Source organism: Phalangium opilio, unplaced genomic scaffold (assembly GCF_054372755.1).
Source record: "Phalangium opilio isolate 3A_F unplaced genomic scaffold, DU_Popi_V2 ptg000038l_1, whole genome shotgun sequence".
In the NCBI taxonomy this organism is placed as follows: Eukaryota; Metazoa; Arthropoda; class Arachnida; order Opiliones; family Phalangiidae; genus Phalangium; species Phalangium opilio.
The window spans coordinates 5,728,279-5,747,405 of record NW_028324161.1 but is presented as its reverse complement, the minus strand read 5'-3'; the positions used below and the strand labels follow the sequence as shown (position 1 = coordinate 5,747,405).

General features: G+C 37.2%; 1 protein-coding gene and 2 long non-coding RNA genes across 3 annotated transcripts in view; 1 reads left to right on the top strand and 2 right to left on the bottom strand.

The window, feature by feature from the left end:
* Nucleotides 1-19,127, bottom strand: part of LOC149682794 (uncharacterized) — a 524,355-nt gene that overhangs the window by 133,256 nt on the left and 371,972 nt on the right. The window lies entirely within an intron of this gene.
* On the top strand, nt 12,416-13,365 carry LOC149682812 (uncharacterized). The gene is made up of 2 exons (XM_089834181.1): nt 12,416-12,503; nt 12,741-13,365. Exons 1-2 carry the CDS (start codon nt 12,416-12,418, stop codon nt 13,349-13,351), a joined length of 699 nt encoding a protein of 232 aa, XP_089690307.1. The 3' UTR covers nt 13,352-13,365.
* On the bottom strand, nt 14,084-14,787 carry LOC149682811 (uncharacterized). Its single transcript, XR_016365529.1, has 2 exons — nt 14,311-14,787; nt 14,084-14,221 (listed from the first exon to the last, which is right to left on the bottom strand). It is a non-coding gene; the product is annotated as an uncharacterized LOC149682811 (long non-coding RNA).

Sequence of the window (19,127 nt, the reverse complement as noted above, 5' to 3'; positions counted from 1 at the left end):
GTAAAAGTGGTGTAAGGAATCTACGTTCGGATAATTAACAAAAGCCCGGCCCGGCCCGTTAATTTCCAAAATTTTAAAAGCCCGACCCGGCCCGGCCCGATACAATTTTCAAAAGTGGAAAGCCCGGCTCGGCCCGACCTGATCAGGCCGGGCCTCGGGCCGGACCGGGCTTGAGCCCGGTCCGTGCAGGACTTTGCTGCATTGCAGTTTAGGGGAGTGAGCTATGTATGTGCCAGAAATTTTAGTCGAGAGTGGCAACAAGACGCATTGCTATAGATTACGAAAGCGAAAAGGAATAACGTTCGTGATACTTTCATACATTTTGAAATCTCGACACCCAGGAAGGGACCCTAATTGTCGAACCGCGGGCGGGCCCAAAAAACGTCGTTACGCCACTGATTATCCTATAGGGATAAGGAGCAGTTGATTTTCATTGATGTATGTGCTGGCTGGCCAGGGTCTGTTCATGATGCGCGTATGTGGAGGTCCAGTTATATATATTACTGTTTGAAAAGTGGGTTGCGGAAATTTAGCGGGGGCCATCTTCTAGGAGATAGTGCATATCCGTTTGATATGTTTACCATGACTCCTTACAAGGAAAATGGACATTTAAAAGCCAAGGAAAGAAATTACAACAAAACTCATAGTTCCGCTCGACAGATCATAGAGCGTGCTTTTGCTCTTTTGAAAGGCAGATTTCGTCGATTAAATTACTTGGATATGTCTTTAATATTCCAGTTCTCCGAGGTTATTATGTCTGGATGCATACCACACAATTTCATCTTAATTCATGATGATAACAACGGTATAGAAGATTACATAGGTGATATTAATCTTGCCTCACCAACTGCTGATATTGCCAATGAAGCTGAACATATAAACGCAGTAGCTGATGAAGCGAAAAATAAGCGAAGAGCTATAGCTGATAGATTAAGACATACCAGAGTGCAAGACCGACCATAAATTTATTCAATATTTTGACCATAAAGTTGTGCATTGGAAAAACTTACAACATTAAATGTATGTTTATCAATTACATATTCATTAAAGTATCCACCATTTTAGTTAGTGCTTCATTTTTGTATCTAACCTTTTCAAAAGCTCAGTTTGAAATTGCTTAGTTTGTTCCATAGCCTGCTTCTCTAACGTTTCGTTTTTATGCGCCCATTCAATAAACCATCCTGGAACTTCTTGAGTTGTCTTAGTTTTTCTCCTTTTCTTCTCTTGAACAGGAATGCTTTGATCATTTATATCAGCAACTGATGTAGATAGCGAGCCTAGTGAAGTTAATGAAGAGTTTGATTCAGATGATGATGATGATGATGTCGACTGGAATGGTGAACACCTGGAAGTTCGAACAGCAGACGACCAGTTTAACAAAATTGTATGAGGGATACAATTTTCGGTTAGGTTTACCAAACTGCGTCAACTGAATATTAAAAATGATCGCCGATACGTAAATAAATATCTCAACACGATGTCCTAAAGTGATATTGATCTTTTAAAGGAAATTATAATAAGTGCCTGCAATGTTTTTCCTGAAACTGAAAACTGTTGGTAAAGTGCTAAGCCTTGGCCATTAAGAAAATGATTGTAAAGGTTGAAAATAAACTACTAACATTTGAAATCGTGAGAATTGATGATGCTGGTTTTTTTTTCTGCTATTGGAGGTAAATTTAATGCGGTAGTTGATCAATTTACAAGCATAATTAGCCTTTAGCTTTAAAAACAAACCGCGGGAAATTCTCTGACGTCACGCAAACTAAGCCCCTCCCATCCATGAATATGTAGTTTAATTAGTCAATGCAGATATATATTCATGTTAAATGAATAAATTCATGATATTACCAAGTGAAGCTTTCTCCTTTTGGCCCACATTATAGTGTTGTTCTTTCTGGTTAAGTTTTTCTTGCTGGTTAATTTTTTCTTGCTGCACACAAAAAAAAAATGAGTGTTTCTTTGGAGTGAAAATGGTGCTTTTTAAATACACCTATATAACGCCTAACACTCTCACATGAATAACAAAAACGGTGTTATATTGGTATTTTAAAGGTGACCATTATTTACGACAAAAAACTTAGTAAATAAAGGTGTAAAATCTATCTGGAATTACTCCTTTTTTTCGGAAAGGGTGTTATAAGGGTAGATCTCAGACAAAATTATATAAACTGCTATTTTAAGCACAATTCTGTAAATTTTTAATTGCTATATATAGTTAAACTGTCTCATACAGTACCATACAATAACGCGAGAGAACCATTTCGCATTTTTTCATTGATTTATGATTATGATTATGATTAATATTAATATGAAATAGTTTTGTGGATAATTAATATTTAGCGAAATGGAAGTTTCAAAAGAGTGTAATTTAAGAAAACACTTTTCTTACAAAGTAAAAACACCCGAAATAGAGTTTCATCGCCTTGAGTTTTTCCCGACAATTTAAGGTGTAAATTCGGTAATAAAAACCTTCAAAACACCGTTTGAAATTAAACATGGAAATTAAATAATAATAATACTGCGGGATAGAAAATCAATAACTGGTTTCTTAAATGAGGTCTTCCGTATATGTTTTAATTTTGAAGTCAAATCAAAGATTATAAAGTCAAGGAAAAAGACTTAATTGTGCGTATTAAATTAAATATAACAGCATTTTTTAAATATGATATTTTCTTAAGCAAATATTTTTATCCCTGAGTAAAACGTAGTTGAGGAATTGGTGATCGGGTCGAGGGGGAAACCACTTGTGAAATCAGGTGTACAAAATTTTTGAAATCACAATTGAAGTCCATAAATTGTTTTTGAAGTCTCTATAAATCGCAAAGTTTAGTTGAAATCTCGGAAATCTTAGGAAGTCCCTAGAGAATCCCTTGAAGTCATGCGAAGTCCTTGGAAATCGCTTGAAGTCAGTCGAAGTCTCTCGGAAGTCTCTTGAAGTCATACGAAATCGCTTTGAAATCCCTTTGAAATCTCTTGAAGTCTCTCTGAAGTCAAGAGAAGTCATACGAAGTCCCTTTGAAATCTCTTGAAGTCTCTTGGAAATCTCTTGAAGTCTCTCGGAAATCTCTTGAAGTCTCTCGGAAATCTCTTGAAGTCTCTCGGAAATCTCTTGAAGTCTCTCGGAAATCTCTTGAAGTCTCTCGGAAATCTCTTGAAGTCTCTCGGAAATCTCTTGAAGTCTCTCGGAAATCTCTTGAAGTCTCTCGGAAATCTCTTGAAGTCTCTCGGAAATCTCTTGAAGTCTCTCGGAAATCTCTTGAAGTCTCTCGGAAATCTCTTGAAGTCTCTCGGAAATCTCTTGAAGTCTCTCGGAAATCTCTTGAAGTCTCTCGGAAATCTCTTGAAGTCTCTTAGAAGTCATACGAAGTCCGTTGGAAATCTCTTGAAGTCAAATGAAGTGGTAGAAAAATCCCTTGAAGTCTATTGAAATTCCGTCTTTCATAAGTGGAAATTTCCTTTTCTTCAAATTTTATCTTCAATAGTCTTGATCAGGGCCGGAAATAAGCACAGGACACTGGAATTTTAAAATGTGCCATAGTTTTGTTAAAAACTAAGGGGGTCACTGGACAGTTTGACCAATAAAATTTCGGAAGTTTTGATAGCTTGACTATGGAGATGTGATACTATTTCTGCACACTACAGTGGACAATGTCCTATAAATTTTCCAGTCAAACAGGGGGGGCTGGTCTCTATCCCTCAATTTTCGGCCGTTTTCGGAGGTGCAATGCTACCAGACTCTTGTGCCAGACACTCTTCCCCAGAAATGTTTCCTTTTTGGACTTATTGTCGGCTGCTAATCATTCCGTTTTCAAGGAATATTCGTAAAAACGATATATTTTTGTTTGTGGCGAAGTTTAATTGGCTTAATTTAAACTACTATTTAACTAAATTGGGAACCTTCGAAATACAGCATACAAGCAGCCAATTTAAAAATTGTGTCTTCTAGTTCTCTGAACTATGAATTCGAGTATGAATCAGACGATAATCAGTTTCAAAAACCTGAGGGGTCGGAGGTTTTGGAAACAGTGTACGGGATTTCGAAATCCAATTTGATTTCTTCGGATTTCGTTTGATTTCGTCGGAATTCAATTGATTTCGTCGGATTTTGTTTGATTTCAAAATTCGATAAAATCCAACGGATTTTGCAATTTTTCCCGTGATTTCCTTGGATTTTTTCCATGATTTCGGCAGATTTTGGGATATTTCAATTGATTTCGTTGGATTTTGTGATTTCATTTGAGTTTGGATTTCGTGAATTTTGTAATGGATTTCGCGATTTCGTTACTGATTTTGTGATTTCTTTGTTGACTTTGTGGTATCTTTACTGATTTTGTAATTTCTCTACTGATTTTGTGATTTCTCTACTGATTTTGTGATTTCTTTACTGTTTTGTTATTTCTTTATTGATTTCGGATTTTTTATGAGATTTATTAAGTTGGATTTCGCGGGTAGCGTACGGGATTTCATGAATGACCGACCCCTTGCAAAAACTACTGCCCAAGCGCTCACTGGCGTGATTGAGTTAGCTATGCCACGACAAAAACTTCTTTCCGTAAATAGCGGCCGATCACGTGATCATATTTTCCCGCGTGAAACGTCGCAGAATTCTTGAGACATAAGCGACGATCAAATGGATCAGTATACTATCCGGGCTTGTATCTGCGCCATATAATCAAGAAGGAATTTACTATAAGAAGGCCTAAAAAGGCGTCCGGTGCGCGCGTGATAGTCGACAATCCCCCCTCATGGGTGGGGGGAGGCTGGAAAAGAAGGCGGGACTTAATATTTTATCTTACTCTATGTTTCCACCATCTATCTCTTTTACCTTCTCGTTAAGCCTTGGTTTGGTTTTTGGAACTCACGAAATCATAAGTATAGTACACTTGATTCGATTTTGAAACAATTATAGAACGAACGATTTTCACGTAGAGACAAGTATTCAAACTCCATTAAGTTAGGTTCAAAACCTTTAACTAACTTGTTAATGGCAATTAAAAACCATTCTTTAACCGTTTCAGCACCGCTGGCAGCCTCCATTTTCTGCTTACTTTGCTAGACGTTTTCTTTCTCTATTCGGAATACGTCAATCGCGTCTGTATGACCTATCCCCGCGGGATCCAATAGGAAAGCGCAGAGCAATGAGGGACATGAAAGGGGTGGGGCTTACTTGTCCACTAACACCGGCGTAAGAGTAGAAGCGTAAAATCTAGTGACTTAGGCATTCTTATAGTAAATTAATTCTTGATATAATTCTGCATAGATAATTGCTTTCGGTTGCTCTGCACCTTAGTACTTAATAGCGAAGTACATAGATATTTTTTAATTATTACAATTTAATGAAGTCTTGAGAAAAAAATAGAAATCGGCTTTAGTCTATAAATTCTATTGAAGTCACTTGAAGTCTTTAAATTATGTTGAAGTCACTAGAAGTCTTTAAATTATGTTGAAGTCACTAGAAGTCTTTACAAATTCTATTGAAGTCACTTGAAGTCTATAAAATGTAATGAAGTCACTTGAAGTCTCTAAATTATATTGAAGTCACTTGAAGTCTTCATAAATTGTATTGAAGTCACTTGAAGTCTTTATAAATTGTATTGAAGTCACTTGAAGTCTTTATAAATTATATTGAAGTCCCTTGAAGTCTTTATAAATTTTATTGAAGTCATCTGAAATCAAATACAGTTAGTGAAGTCTTTGAAGTCGAATGAAGTCTTTGATAGTTCAATTGAAGTCATTTGAAATCTGAAATCAGGTGTACAAAATTTTCTTAGTGGTTTCCCCCTCGGATCGGGTGGTATGGTAGCTTTATAAAACCAGCTAAATGTGTTAAGTGGCACTTTTAAAAACGTTACGCGGCATTCTTAAAAACGTTACGCGACACTCTTAATTTCTTAAAAGCGTTACGCGACACTCTTAAAAGCGTTACGCGACACTCTTAAAAGCCTTACGCGACAATCTTAAAAGCGTTACGCGACACTCTTAAAGTTGTTATGCCACACGCTTAAAAGTGTTATTTTAAGCTCGCAAAGGTGCTGAGACACATCCTGTAAGGAATTGCACAACACACATTAAAGAGTAGCAATTATCTTTTAGTACGAAAGACGAGTTGAAAAGGTGTTAAACTGCACCTCTGTTGAACAATTTCCATTCTTATTTTCGAAACCCATTGTTCAAATAAGTGTGTTTAAATACTTTCAGCTTAATATCTAATGAACAGTTTCGAAGTCCATCTTATTTGACATTACCCATAAAGTTCTATAATCATGATTTGTTTTGACGCATTGCGTCCCGGGTTTAACATTTTTAATCCAATCAAACAAGGTTAATTTATCGTTAAGTGATCACGAAGCCCACACTCTGCGTATACGGTCCAAAGTATTGGTTATCGGTTGAATTAATAGTTTAGAAAACCCATAATAACAACATTTCTTCTGCACTAAAATTTCGTGATTCTGCGGATGTAAATTTGAACTACAGACAAACCTTTCATTACAAATTGGTCTCAGGACAATATGGTCTCGAAAAAATTGGGTCTTGGGGCAAATGGGTCTCGGGACACTTTGGTCTCGAGACAAATTGGTCCCGGTACAATTGGGTCTCGGGAAAAATTGGTCCCGGAACAATTGGCTCTCGGGGAAAATTGGTCTCTGGACGCGAAAGTCTTGTTATAAAAAAACCCCTTCAGCATTTTTTAACCAGCCAATTTAACCTAACCCAATCAAACCTGACCTAATATAACCAAACCTAACCTAACCGAACCTAAACTAACCAAACCTAACTTAACCCAACCTTCTTTGGAGGTAAGAAGATTATTTATATGAGTATTAAAAGCCCGCCTCTTACCACGAACAATTTATTAGCAATAATAGAAATATTTTGGAAAAGATGGCAGCAAATTAATGGGAGAATATTTTGGAAAAGGTGGCAGCTAATTAATAAGAGAATATTTTGGAAAAGGTGGCAGCTAATTAATAAGAGAATATTTTCGAAAAGGTGGCAGCTAATTACTAGGAGAATATTTTGGAAAAGGTGGCAAAAAATTAATAGGAGAATATTTTGGAAAAGGTGGCAGCTAATTAATAGGAGAATATTTTGGAAAAGGTGGAAGCTAATTAATAGGATAATATTTTGGAAATAGTGGCAGCTAATGAATTGGAGAATATTTTGTAAAAGGTGACAGCTAACTAATAGGAGAATATTTTGGAAAAGGTGGCAGCTAATTAATACGAGAATATTTTGGAAAAGGAGGCAGCTAATTAATTGGAGAATATTTTGGAAAATGTGGCAGCTAATTAATAGGAGAATATTTTGGAAAAGGTGGCAACGAATTATTGGAACCATTGTTTTGGAAAAGGTGGCAACTAATTAGGTAAACAAATAATCACGACACCAAACCGTCCCGATACCAAATAATCACGATACCAAATAGTCTCGAGACCAAAAAATCCCGAGACCAAATAGTACCAAGATCGTAAAATCACTAGACCAAATAGTACCGAGACCAAAAAGTCACGAGACCAAATTGTACCGAGACCAAAAAGTCACGAGACCAAATAGTACCGAGACCAAAAAGTCCTGAGACCAAATTAGCGAGACCAAAATGGTGAGATCAAATTCAGCGAGACCATATTTTCCTGTTCCGCTTTGAACGTCAGTTGTGAAGTACGCCTTTGCCCATGCTTTGGTTTCGGTCGGCTTTATTACTAAGCCTCACATTTGCGCTAAACGAGGGAGGCTATAGGCAACCCCAGACTTCGTTTAGCGGAGCTCAATCGCGTAGCAAATGTTCCTAGAATTGAAGCCATCTTCTCTGAAGTTGTTTCATATATGGAATAGTCGAATTTGTCTATTTGAAGGGATCTCGTGCAGCGCATGTGCCATCATGAATGAGATTTTCACTAGGCTGCAATGAATCGGACTGAAGACTCAGACGTAATTAATATGAGTTCTAAATAATGATCCAATTAACAATATTTCCAAACCACTTCTCCTCTTCAAAAGACGCGAGTTTTCTCTTAAAGGGAGGGGGAAGTGGAAAACAAAGTGATTGTTTTTATCGATTCTTCTACTAATTATAAGATCATTCTGCATAGTGAAACATCCAGGAAATACATTTTCCGATTGATTTTAAAATTCAAATTGGGTTAACCCCGCAAAGAAACGTCGAATTACAGTACGGATATTGTTCATTCATGTCTTATTGGAAAATAAATTATAATAATTTTAACAGAGTACTGCTGTTGTTCGTAGCCAGTTCATACAAACGCTACCACCTAAAATAATGGGTTTCGTTAAAGATTCTCAAACACAAACGTTTCTCGAAAAATTTGCTACTGATAAAGGTAATTGGTTTTCTAATTTGCTTCTAATGTAAAAAAATGAATTCCCTAAACTTAAAGAAGAATTACCAGCTTTAAGGGATGTAGCTTGCCAGACAAACATAATATCAACTGAAACTGAGGATTTTGAAGTGAGTGCTAGTCAAGAGGCAAAACGTTTCTTGGATAGTGAATTAGACGAAGGAGAGACTCTTAATCCACTTGACATCAGTTATACACCCTCAGAATTACCCGAAGATGACATAAAAAAGTAAGTTCAGTTTTTGAACATTGCCTAGCTTTAACTTTAACTTAAAAATTTTTTTTTGTATTCGTCAATTCAATTTGGACTCAAAAACTGCTACGAAGGAGAAGAAATACATTGTTTTTGAGAGTGCCCTTCTACAACTTTTTAACTTTTGTTTCCGCTGTTTATTGCCATGCACTATAAAAACCAGTACCTTAGGCTCTATGGTCACTGTGGAAGCGATTTGTGAAAAGGGACATAACCTTTTATGGAAAAGTCAACCATTAGTTGGTAGAAAGCCGATTGGCAATATCTTGATTGCGGCTTCAATTCTATTTTCTGGCTAAAATCCTACGCAAGCCTTAAGAATGTTTGACTTTTCTCGTATTGAATCGATTAGTCGTTCAACTTTCTTTCGTATCCAACGAAGTTATTTACTTCAGGCTACTCAAGAAGTAAGTGTTGCTAGTTAGAAAATTTTTCTAGTGACAATATTTTATAATATTTAATAAACTAGGTTTGGCAAGAGGAACAAAAACGATTATTTGCTTCGTTGAAAAAAAAGAAGCTAAAGCTGGGTGGGGATGCTAGGCCTGATTCCCCTGGTTTTTGTGCTAAATATGGATCATATGTCCTTTATGAAAGCCACATTAAAAAGGTTATTCATTTAGTTCTTGTTCAAGTATGTAAAGCTTTGTAATATTGCGTAAATGATTATAATCATAATTCCTTTATAAGCAAATTATTTAAATTATTCTAGTGTATATACTGAAGAAAAAAATAGCGTGGCGGTGGAGCTCGAAGGCTTGACACGTGGATTAAAATTTTTAACTGATTGCCGCCTCAAAATAGCTTCATTATAGTCTGTCAAACGAAAGAAGAGCCCTGAGAAATTTGTCCAAATTGGTGTCGCCACCATCGACCCCATAGTACTTTATCAACTTGTTTTGTTTTGTCAATAGTCGTCTGTAATATAGTCTGCTATAAACAGATAGGCTTAATCGCAATAGAACCAATACATTTTGCAATATATGACAAGTACTTTAACTTATGTCATTAAAATATATTGCAATGCTAGTTCAACAAAGATAAAACTGGTGTCTTGATCGTAAAAAACCTTGAAACATAAACATATTAAATATATATTGCAAAATGTATTGGTTCTATTGCGATTAAGCGAAGCCTACCTGTTTATAGCAGACTATATTACAGACGACTATTGACAAAACAAAACAAGTTGATAAAGTACTATGGGGTCGAGGGTGGCGACACCAATTTGGACAAATTTCTCAGGGCTCTTCTTTCGTTTGACAGACTATAGTAACTGACAGACACGTTCAAGTTCGTAGTTTTTTGAAAAAGGTTTATCCAAGAATTAAACACAGATTTGATTGTTGGCACATGGTCAAATGTAAGTTCTTTGATATTTGTAAATTATAAGCGCATCTGGAGTATATTATATTTATAATATATTTTTCACTCAGCTTTAAAGAAAAAAATTCACGCTGCCGCAGCAATTAAGAACTGTAATGTTTTGAATGATTGGAATAAAAGTATTCAAAATCATCTTTACTGGTCTGCCACGCCCAGTAATGGAAAGAGTAACGTAATTGTAGCGAAATTCCTGTCAGTTCTTCGCCATGTTGCTAACATACATAAAGGGCATGGAAAACCATATACAAAATGCAAGCACGGAGATCTAACTTTAGATGAAAAAAACGAGACTGGCTCGAACCAGGTATAAATATAAATAAATGCTTTCCCTCAATTTTATATAATTTTAGTTTCAAAAGTTGACTCAATTGCCAAGCCTAAGTCTCATTTCATTTGACAAAACAATGTATATCGCAGGAACTCCACCCTTTGAAAAGTTGAGTAAAATCATAAAAGGCTTTCAAAAAGATGTTCAACAAATATCGCCAGAAACCCAAACCTCAAGCGTGGAAGCGTACAATTCTGTGCTTATACATTTTGCACCAAAAAATACGCACTATTCCTATCATGGAATGGAAGCCAGGTTTGACAACTTTGAATAAAATATAGCTAAACAAAAGTGATCAATAAATAATAAATATATTGGATGACAATAGCAGCCCTTCACTATAATGAAAACTCCGAAAAAATACAGGCGAAAACTAAGGATGGAAAACCAAGATGGAATATTTTTTTCCTAAAGCCAAAAAGGGGAAGTACTCCGTTAAACCAATTATGCAAGCTTCGACTTTTGGTAAATAAATTAATCTAAATAGTATGTCTGTTTAATTTGGCAAATGTTTCTAGGATATGTTGAAATATTATTAGACAAGGTACTTTTAAAATCAGAACAAACCTATGAGGAAGCATTAAGCGGTAGTGAACGAAGCAGGTCAGCGACCCCTAGACCTATATCTGCCCAATTTGACCATCCAGAAAAAGACGAAGCAGTAGAACTGTACCACACAAAGAGAAGATTCACACACTAGTGATAATGTGATACTTTTAAAATTTAAATTGCAATAAATATAAAAGGATGTTATCCTTCCATTTTGAAATCAATTGTTTGCATTTTTAAATAATTTTATGGTTTACACCTCCATTAATATAAAGACTGAATTTAAGAAAGTAAAATTTATTTCAAGACTAAGTATATTTCAAACAAAACATTTTTTTTTAAATTTACATCTCAGTGGCCATTTACCTGGGCCCTTGTTCCAGGTAACCTGTATAATTGTTAGATGGAAATTCCCTCCTTATTCTACTGACCACACAGCTGGGGATTGGCCTCCTTCTTCTCGTTCCCAACACTCTGTGGATCCATCGCGTGTATAACCGATAAACTAAGTATCGGTACACACTATTCGCTCTCGCCAAAGATTGACCCGCCACCTAGCGGTAGCTTTCAAAACTACCCAAACGAGGTAAAATGTTCTCTACCAGCGGGCCCCCCAGCTAAAGTTTATCGGTAGTAGCGATGTCTTCCATAAGATTTTGCAGTGTTCCCCAATGTAATTCGAAAAAAAAGAGCATATTCCAGGATTAAGTTTTCATACTTTTCCGAAAGATGGTAAGTTAAGAAAGAGATGGCAAAAAGTCCTTAAGATTGGTAAAGAAATAAGCAATACCATGGTAGTCTGTAGCCTTCACTTTCAGAGGAGCGACTACTTTTTCCCTGGTAAGCCTTGGCCTTCTCATAACTGATTTAATTGGTTTTGAACTTTTGACAGTTCAATTAATTAACTGCTTAATATAACATAGATCTCCCAGCCAAATCGAGAAAACTTAGGTTAGGTACATGCCCATCACAATGCATTCCTACAACTTCGCACGCAACTGTCATGACGGAGGAAAGGAAAAAGAGAGGAAAGGAGGTGGGGTGGCGTAGTGGTTAGCGCTTTCGCCTCGCAGCAAGAGGATCCCGGGTTCGATCCCGGACTGTGGTACCGGGTGAAAAATCTGGTAAGATATCCTTCTGCGTAGAGTTTGCAAGTTCTCTCCCCGCTTGTTAAAGGAGTTTTCCTCCGCGGTCTAACCCGGTTTCTCCTTTCCATCAAAACTTGCAGAGGTTAACGGTAATAGTTAGTATAGGGCGCTGTCGGTTAGCTGTGGCATAGGGGCTAGCAACCACCCCTCTATGCATTGTAAAGGCGTTAGATAAGTCGCAAGATGACTTGGTCCAATTAGCTAGCTGAACTTATTTAAGAACTTATCTCTCGATAGAAAAAGACGCAATGAAGCTAGAAGCCATAAATTGCAATTCCCGCATCTTTCAAACGAACCAGAAGACTTAAATGGTTTAGAAGTCCCAAATTTAATAATCCGAGAAGAATAGCTTCCCAAAGAAAAACCAAATTCTCCGAAGATAAGACCAGAAATGGTTGACGCTTTCGTCCAAGTAAACACTTGCACAATGGAAACATTCAGCATTATGAACTTGGTTAAAACTGATAAAGAATTAGAACGTATATCGGGTGTAAATAGTTTTAATACCTTTAACGGTATTGTTGATTCTGTTTCTATATTGGTCAAATTTAAACCCCAAATTCCAGTCGCAGGACTAGTGCTCTTGGGGTTGATGAAAATGAAACTAAATTTATCTTACGGAGTGATTTCAACATTATTTAGGATTTCAGAAACCACTTGTAGAAGATACTTTCGCCAAACTGTGTTTATCCCAGCAGAATGAGCAGATGTGTTAGATTTCGCCCTTATTTGGCCAAAAAAAGAAGAGATAGTGTCAAACATGCCGAAGTGTTTTGACAAGTTTCGGAACGTAGTGGTAGTACTCGATTGTACCGAAATTCCAGTGGAAAAGCCCAAATGTGTCAGATGCAGAATATTAACATATTCACATTACAAAGGTACCCATATCCTAAAGATTCTAGTCTGCGTTTCTCCAGCCGGATTAATAACACTCCTTAGTGAGGCTTTTGGTGGAAGAGCTTCGGACAAATTTATAACAACAGAAACAAAAGTCCTTAACAGGTTAACACCCTATGTAGATGCAACCATGGTTGATAAAGGATTTTACATAGAAGATTTATGTTTAGTTAAGGGCATTGAACTTGTCAGACCACCGTTTCTCAGAAAAAAGAAAGACAAACAATTTTCTCCCCAAGATTCAGCTAGGAATCTTGAGATTGCTAAAGCAAGGGTCCATGTTGAAAGAGCTATTCAACGATTCAAACTATTTGATATTTTCAATGATAAACTTGAATGGGAAATGACTTCCTACTTTAATGCTATGACTACTATAGCAGCTGGCATTGTAAACCTCTCAAATCCAATATTAAGTGAAATAAGATTCTAAATAAATAATTATGTTTGATCTCTTAAATAGACTAAAGGTATCATCTAAATTTTATTCTACTAATCTAACTAGCATTTGGACTAGCGAGTTTTGGCAATAAATGTTTCAAATAGACTAGTTTCAGTTTTTTCAACAAGAGTGGATTGAATTCCAAATCTTTTTCGACAACTGTCAGGATAAAATCATATTGTTTCTTTCCATATACTACAAAATGGCAGCATTTCAAATTAAGAACAGCCATCCCTAACTGAACTTGCCCGTAATATTTGTGCTTCCTTTTTAAAATAATATTTTCTCAGTCCTTGACTAAAATTGAGATTATTTGATTCAAATAATTCCCCAATTGACTGGTTCGCTCCTTGTACTGGACATTTGACTTCTAAAAGTTCGGCTGGTTTTCCGTCTTCAAATATTACACCATCGGGGCTGTAGGCTTACCATGGGGTTAGGGGATTTACGACGATACCAAACATAATGATTTTGTAGCTATATACTTCGCTATATCGTTTTACCCCAAATTCTTCCTTTTCGTTTCCATATTTAATGTTTTTATTGCCTTTAAATAGGAAATAATTACAATGTTTTTTTTGTTTTTGACTCCCAGTCACCCTTCTCAGGATATGTAAACAATGCGTAGCAAGTTGACCCTGTTTGTCTCTTCCGCCGTTCCCAAGCCCATTTCTTATTTTTAGTATCTTTTCCTTGCTTCGATGTTTCATGACATAATGCAACGGCTTCATCTTTTGTGACGCAAACGTTTGCGCGATACCATTGTAGATTAAAGACATCAATCTCTGTCGTGGTAATTTCGCTTATGCTGTTAAGCTCATCATTCAGTTCAAGGGCATGGGAAAGCATAATTTCCTCATTCTGAACCAGAATCACAGAAGGCATAGTTTGAGTTTGGGACGCTACAGGAATGGGTTTTGGGCTTAAAGCTTTAGCAGCTTGAGGTCTACCTTTTAGATGCAACGCCAGAGCAGATGAAGGCGCACTTGCGACTAGAATATTTCTAATGCGTTCTTTATCTTCTACGCTGGGCTTCTCGTGAGCAGGCTCAATATTTTTATAATGGCAAAACCTTTTAAAAGGAATAGGCTCGTACATTTGCGTCGCACTTGATTTCAGTTTCCCCCACTGTTGCTTTAAATCTGTAGAACTTGACTCTTCTAGCGTTGACACACCTTCCTTGTTCAAATGCATTAATAACGCCACAGAGTGTTTGCATTTTCCGCTTACACCAGCTGGGCAGGTACATTGGACTTGAAACCGATCATTGTCTTCAATTTTGCAGGTGATTTGATGGGGTTCATCTCCATGAATATTTGTTGTTTTAAGCAAAGCGCCACTATAGTTACGCTATGGTCGTCCCTCTGCTGGATTCCGCAGGAAAATATATGCTTGCATATAAATACTTCCTCGCCTTCAATCAAGCATCTTTTCCTGGCACCTTCACTGTAATTCACATGGCTAAATACTTGCGTCAACGTGATTTTAAATTCATCAGCGTTAAAATCTGAATTTTCGACTCTTTTGTCCATATCAAGTAGCTGGTTACCCGACATCATAAATTCTTTAACCCTCGTTTGGTCCGCCATATTGGAAAGCTGAAACGCCCCTTATATTCAGTGGCGAGAGCGAATAACATTTGATCACATTAATATTATAATTTACAATTAAAATTTTAAACGTGTAAATACATACGGGTGATTTCATCTGCTGCTGGCATATAATTGTCCTCCCTAAATTCATCAAAAAGAATGTCTAATATATTTCGCCGCATGGTGTCGTTGAACGTTTCCGTTTCTATCACACAATTAAATTGTCCAATCTTCTCAATTAATGAATTATTGGCGAGTTCAGTTTCTTTGCAGCAGAAGCTTTCTTCAATTGTCGGCAAAACAAAACAACAGCCACAATTGCACCTGTAGAAATAAGTGATACTTATTTCCCTAATTTTCTCTACGTTGAAATAGAGTTATGTCCATAGAGCTTAATACAGTCAAAAGCAGGGAATTCATGTTACTCTACTATACTAGAAACTTACCAATCAGTATAATTCAACCGATGATGAACTTGGTGGATTGGCTGTGCAGCGGCAGCCCCTTGTTCAGCAGTAGCGTCGCTAGGGTTTGAAATTTGGGAAGGGGCAAAATCTGGGCAAACTATTTTAAAGTTATTATAAGAACTTAATATAAACAAGATGGCCCAGGGGTTGGGACTTAATAGTAGCCACATCGTTATCTATTTAATTAGCACAAAAATAAAACGAAAAAAATTCAAAGACCCTAAAAAAATCAGAAGTGTCCGACCCCACAGTGGTAGCGTATCTAACTGCTGCGCCAGCCAGCCGGGTTCAATTCCCGGGTGCGGAGTGAAAATTTTTTAATTAAAATAAAATCTCTAACTGAGCTCAGCTACCACTATTGGTGGGTTGAGGTACTATCGAGTTCCATTTAAGCTAAAATCTGACGATAGCGAAAGCGACAACCCCGGCCACTACTACTACGGGCGGAACAGGAAAATTTGGTCTCGCCGAATTGGTCTCGCCATTTTGGTCTTGCCGATTTGGTCGCGGGACTAATTGGTCTCACCGATTTGGTCTCGGTACTATTTGGTCTCGGGACTATTTGGTATCGTGATTATTTGGTCTCGGGACTATTTGGTATCGTGATTATTTGGTCTCGGGACTATTTGGTATCGTGATTATTTGGTATCGTGATTATTTGGTCTCGGGACTATTTGGTATCGTGATTATTTGGTCTCGGGACTATTTGGTATCGTGATTATTTATTCTCGTGATTATTTGGTATCGTGATTATTTGGTCTCGTGATTATTTGGTTACCTAATTAGTTATCTCCTTTTCCAAACCAATGGTCCAAATAATTCGTTGCTACCTTTTCCAAAGCAATGGTCCAAATAATTCGTTGCTACGTTTTCCAAAACAATGGTTCCAATAATTCGTTGCCACCTTTTCCAAAACATTCTCCTACCAATTAGCTGCCACCTTTTCCAAAATATTCTCCTATTAATTAGCTGCCACCTTTTCCAAAATATTCTCCAATTAATTAGCTGCCACCTTTTCCAAAACATTCTCCTACTAATTAGCTGCCACCTTTTCCAAAATATTCTCCTAATAGTTAGCTGCCACCTTTTCCAAAATATTCTATAATTAATTGGCTGCCACCATTTCCAAATTATTCTCCTAATAATTATCTGACACCTTTTCCAAAACATTCTCCTATTAATTATCTGACACCTTTTCCAAAACATTCTCCTACTAATTAGCTGCCACCTTTTCCAAAATGTTCTCCTAATAGTTAGCTGCCACCTTTTCCAAAACATTCTCCAATTAATTAGCTGCCACCTTTTCCAAAATATTCTCCAATTAATTAGCTGCCACCTTTTCCAAAATATTCTCCTATTAATTGTCTGACACCTTCCAAAATATTTCTATTATTGCTAATAAATTGTTCGTTGTAAGAGGCGGGCTTTTAATACTCATATAAATAATCTTCTTACCTTCAAACAAGGTTGGGTTGGGTTAGGTCCCGAGACCCATTTGTCCCGAGACCCATTTGTCCCGAGACCCAATTGTCCCGAGACCCAATTGTCCCGAGACCCAATTGTCCCGAGACCCAATTGTCCCGAGACCCAATTGTCTCGAGACCCAATAGTTCCGAGACCCAATAGTTCCGAGACCCAATAGTCCCGAGACCCAATAGTCCCGAGACCCAATTGTCCCGAGACCCAATTGTCCCGAGACCCAATTGTCCCGAGACCCATTTGTCCCGAGACCCAATTGTCCCGAGACCCAATTGTCCCGAGACCCAATTGTCCCGAGACCCATTTGTCCCGAGACCAAAACGGCGAGACCAAAACAGCGAGACCAAATCGGCAAGACCAAAACGGCGAGACCAAATTGTCGCGTACCGACTACGGGTGTACCTCATATGAGCAGTTCCCTGTAGGGCAGTTCTCGAACTAGCAACCCCGATTCCAAAAAAAAAACAGCGGAGTTTTTCAAAACTGCTGTTTTAGAAATAGCGGCTGCTATTTTGGGAAATAGCAGAGTTTGTCATTTTTTGGAAAAGGCATATTTTAATTCGATAAAGATTATTTTATTTCGGAAGTAGATAATTGTAAACAGTAATTTTTGGAAAAGGCATATTATAATTCGAGAGAGGTTATTTTATTTCGGAAGTAGATAATTGTAAACAGTAATTTTTTGGAAAAGGCGTAACACTCTTACGCCATTTCCAAAATATTACTAACCCAAGTCTAACCAAACGAAACAAAACCTAACCTAACCTAACCCTACCTAATACTATTTAGTTGAAATAATCGACTTTTACCTAACCAAATTATCCATATCTGACCTAGTTCTTTTTGAGTTCATATAACCCAGCTGGGCCACCTTACACCATTATAAACAACTATAGCTTTTCGCATATCTGTTTTTCCGCTCTTTAGAGAACTGCTGTAACGGTACATCGCGTTTACGAGAACCGCTGTATCGGTAATTGCTGTAATGGGTAAACTGCCATTTCGGGAACCGCTATTTAGAGAACTGTTGTTATGAGGACCGCTATTATGAAATCCGCTCATAAGGGAACTGCTCATGTGAAGGCTTCCCACTACTACAGCTACTACGGCTCGGGTCAAACTAAGAGCCTATCGTATACTACGATGTAGCTAAAAATTGCATAATGGGTTCATTGGAAAATGTGTAGACATTTAAAACTATCCGTAAATTTATGTCAACGTAAAATTATTCGTATTTTAAAGATATACAACCTTTTATAGATGAAGACTACGGAACCGATTTTGAAGGACTTTCACTTGTCTTAGGCTGATTTTTAGTTTTGGTTATATTTTAGTCCACACTATTGGGACTTCCATCGCAAGAACGTGAAACATTTTACTTGTCTCCATCTGTTTTTTCTTCAAAATTCTTCTGTTTGATATTGAAAATTTTTTACATATTGCCCCAGAATTTTAGGTTGGTAACAGCATTTTTTGGTAGGGTTTATGGATTATTTTCGGGGGGCTATAGACCCTCCAAAAAGGCCTTGCGACGCCACTGTTGTTCAGCCTCTGGTAACAGAGGCTCGAATTGGTATGGCTGCACACCAAATTCTTCTACTTCAGAAGAACTACCCTCAGATTCGTTTATTATAAATTGTTCCGAATTTTCTGAATCCAAAGAATCAGAGTTCGAACTTTCATCCTCAGATTCAGGACCGGAATAATCAGAAATACTTTCTTCGTCTGACATTCTTAAGCATATAAGCAGACGACGATTCACCAGGCAAGCTGACCTAGATTCTCGTTCCTACTACTTTTTACTCCTAAAACGACAGTTTTCATTCCAACTACTAGCAACCAATCAGAGGCCGAACTTTACCTACGTAGGTAATGGGTTGAAAATGGTGGCCGATTTTAAATCTGGCGTTCAAAATTTTAATTTTTATTCACGTTTATTTTAATTAATAAATGTTTCTCGCGATTTCTACTGACCCCCATGTTTTATGGGTGGTTACTTTATAGAAAACCATTGTTAGTTTGACCAACTCAGATAAATCTGATTCTATCCCTTTAATGTTTTTCATAGGATGCCTATTCCGTAAACACGTTCAGGCAAGGGCTTTGGGGGGTTGGTCGAACCGTTTGTTATCATTGGAATTTACTTTTAGAGTGATTCATTGCTTTTTTATTTGCGTAGGCTGACTTCTCACCTACACAACTTAAGTTAGATTTTTTTTGAAAAGTGTA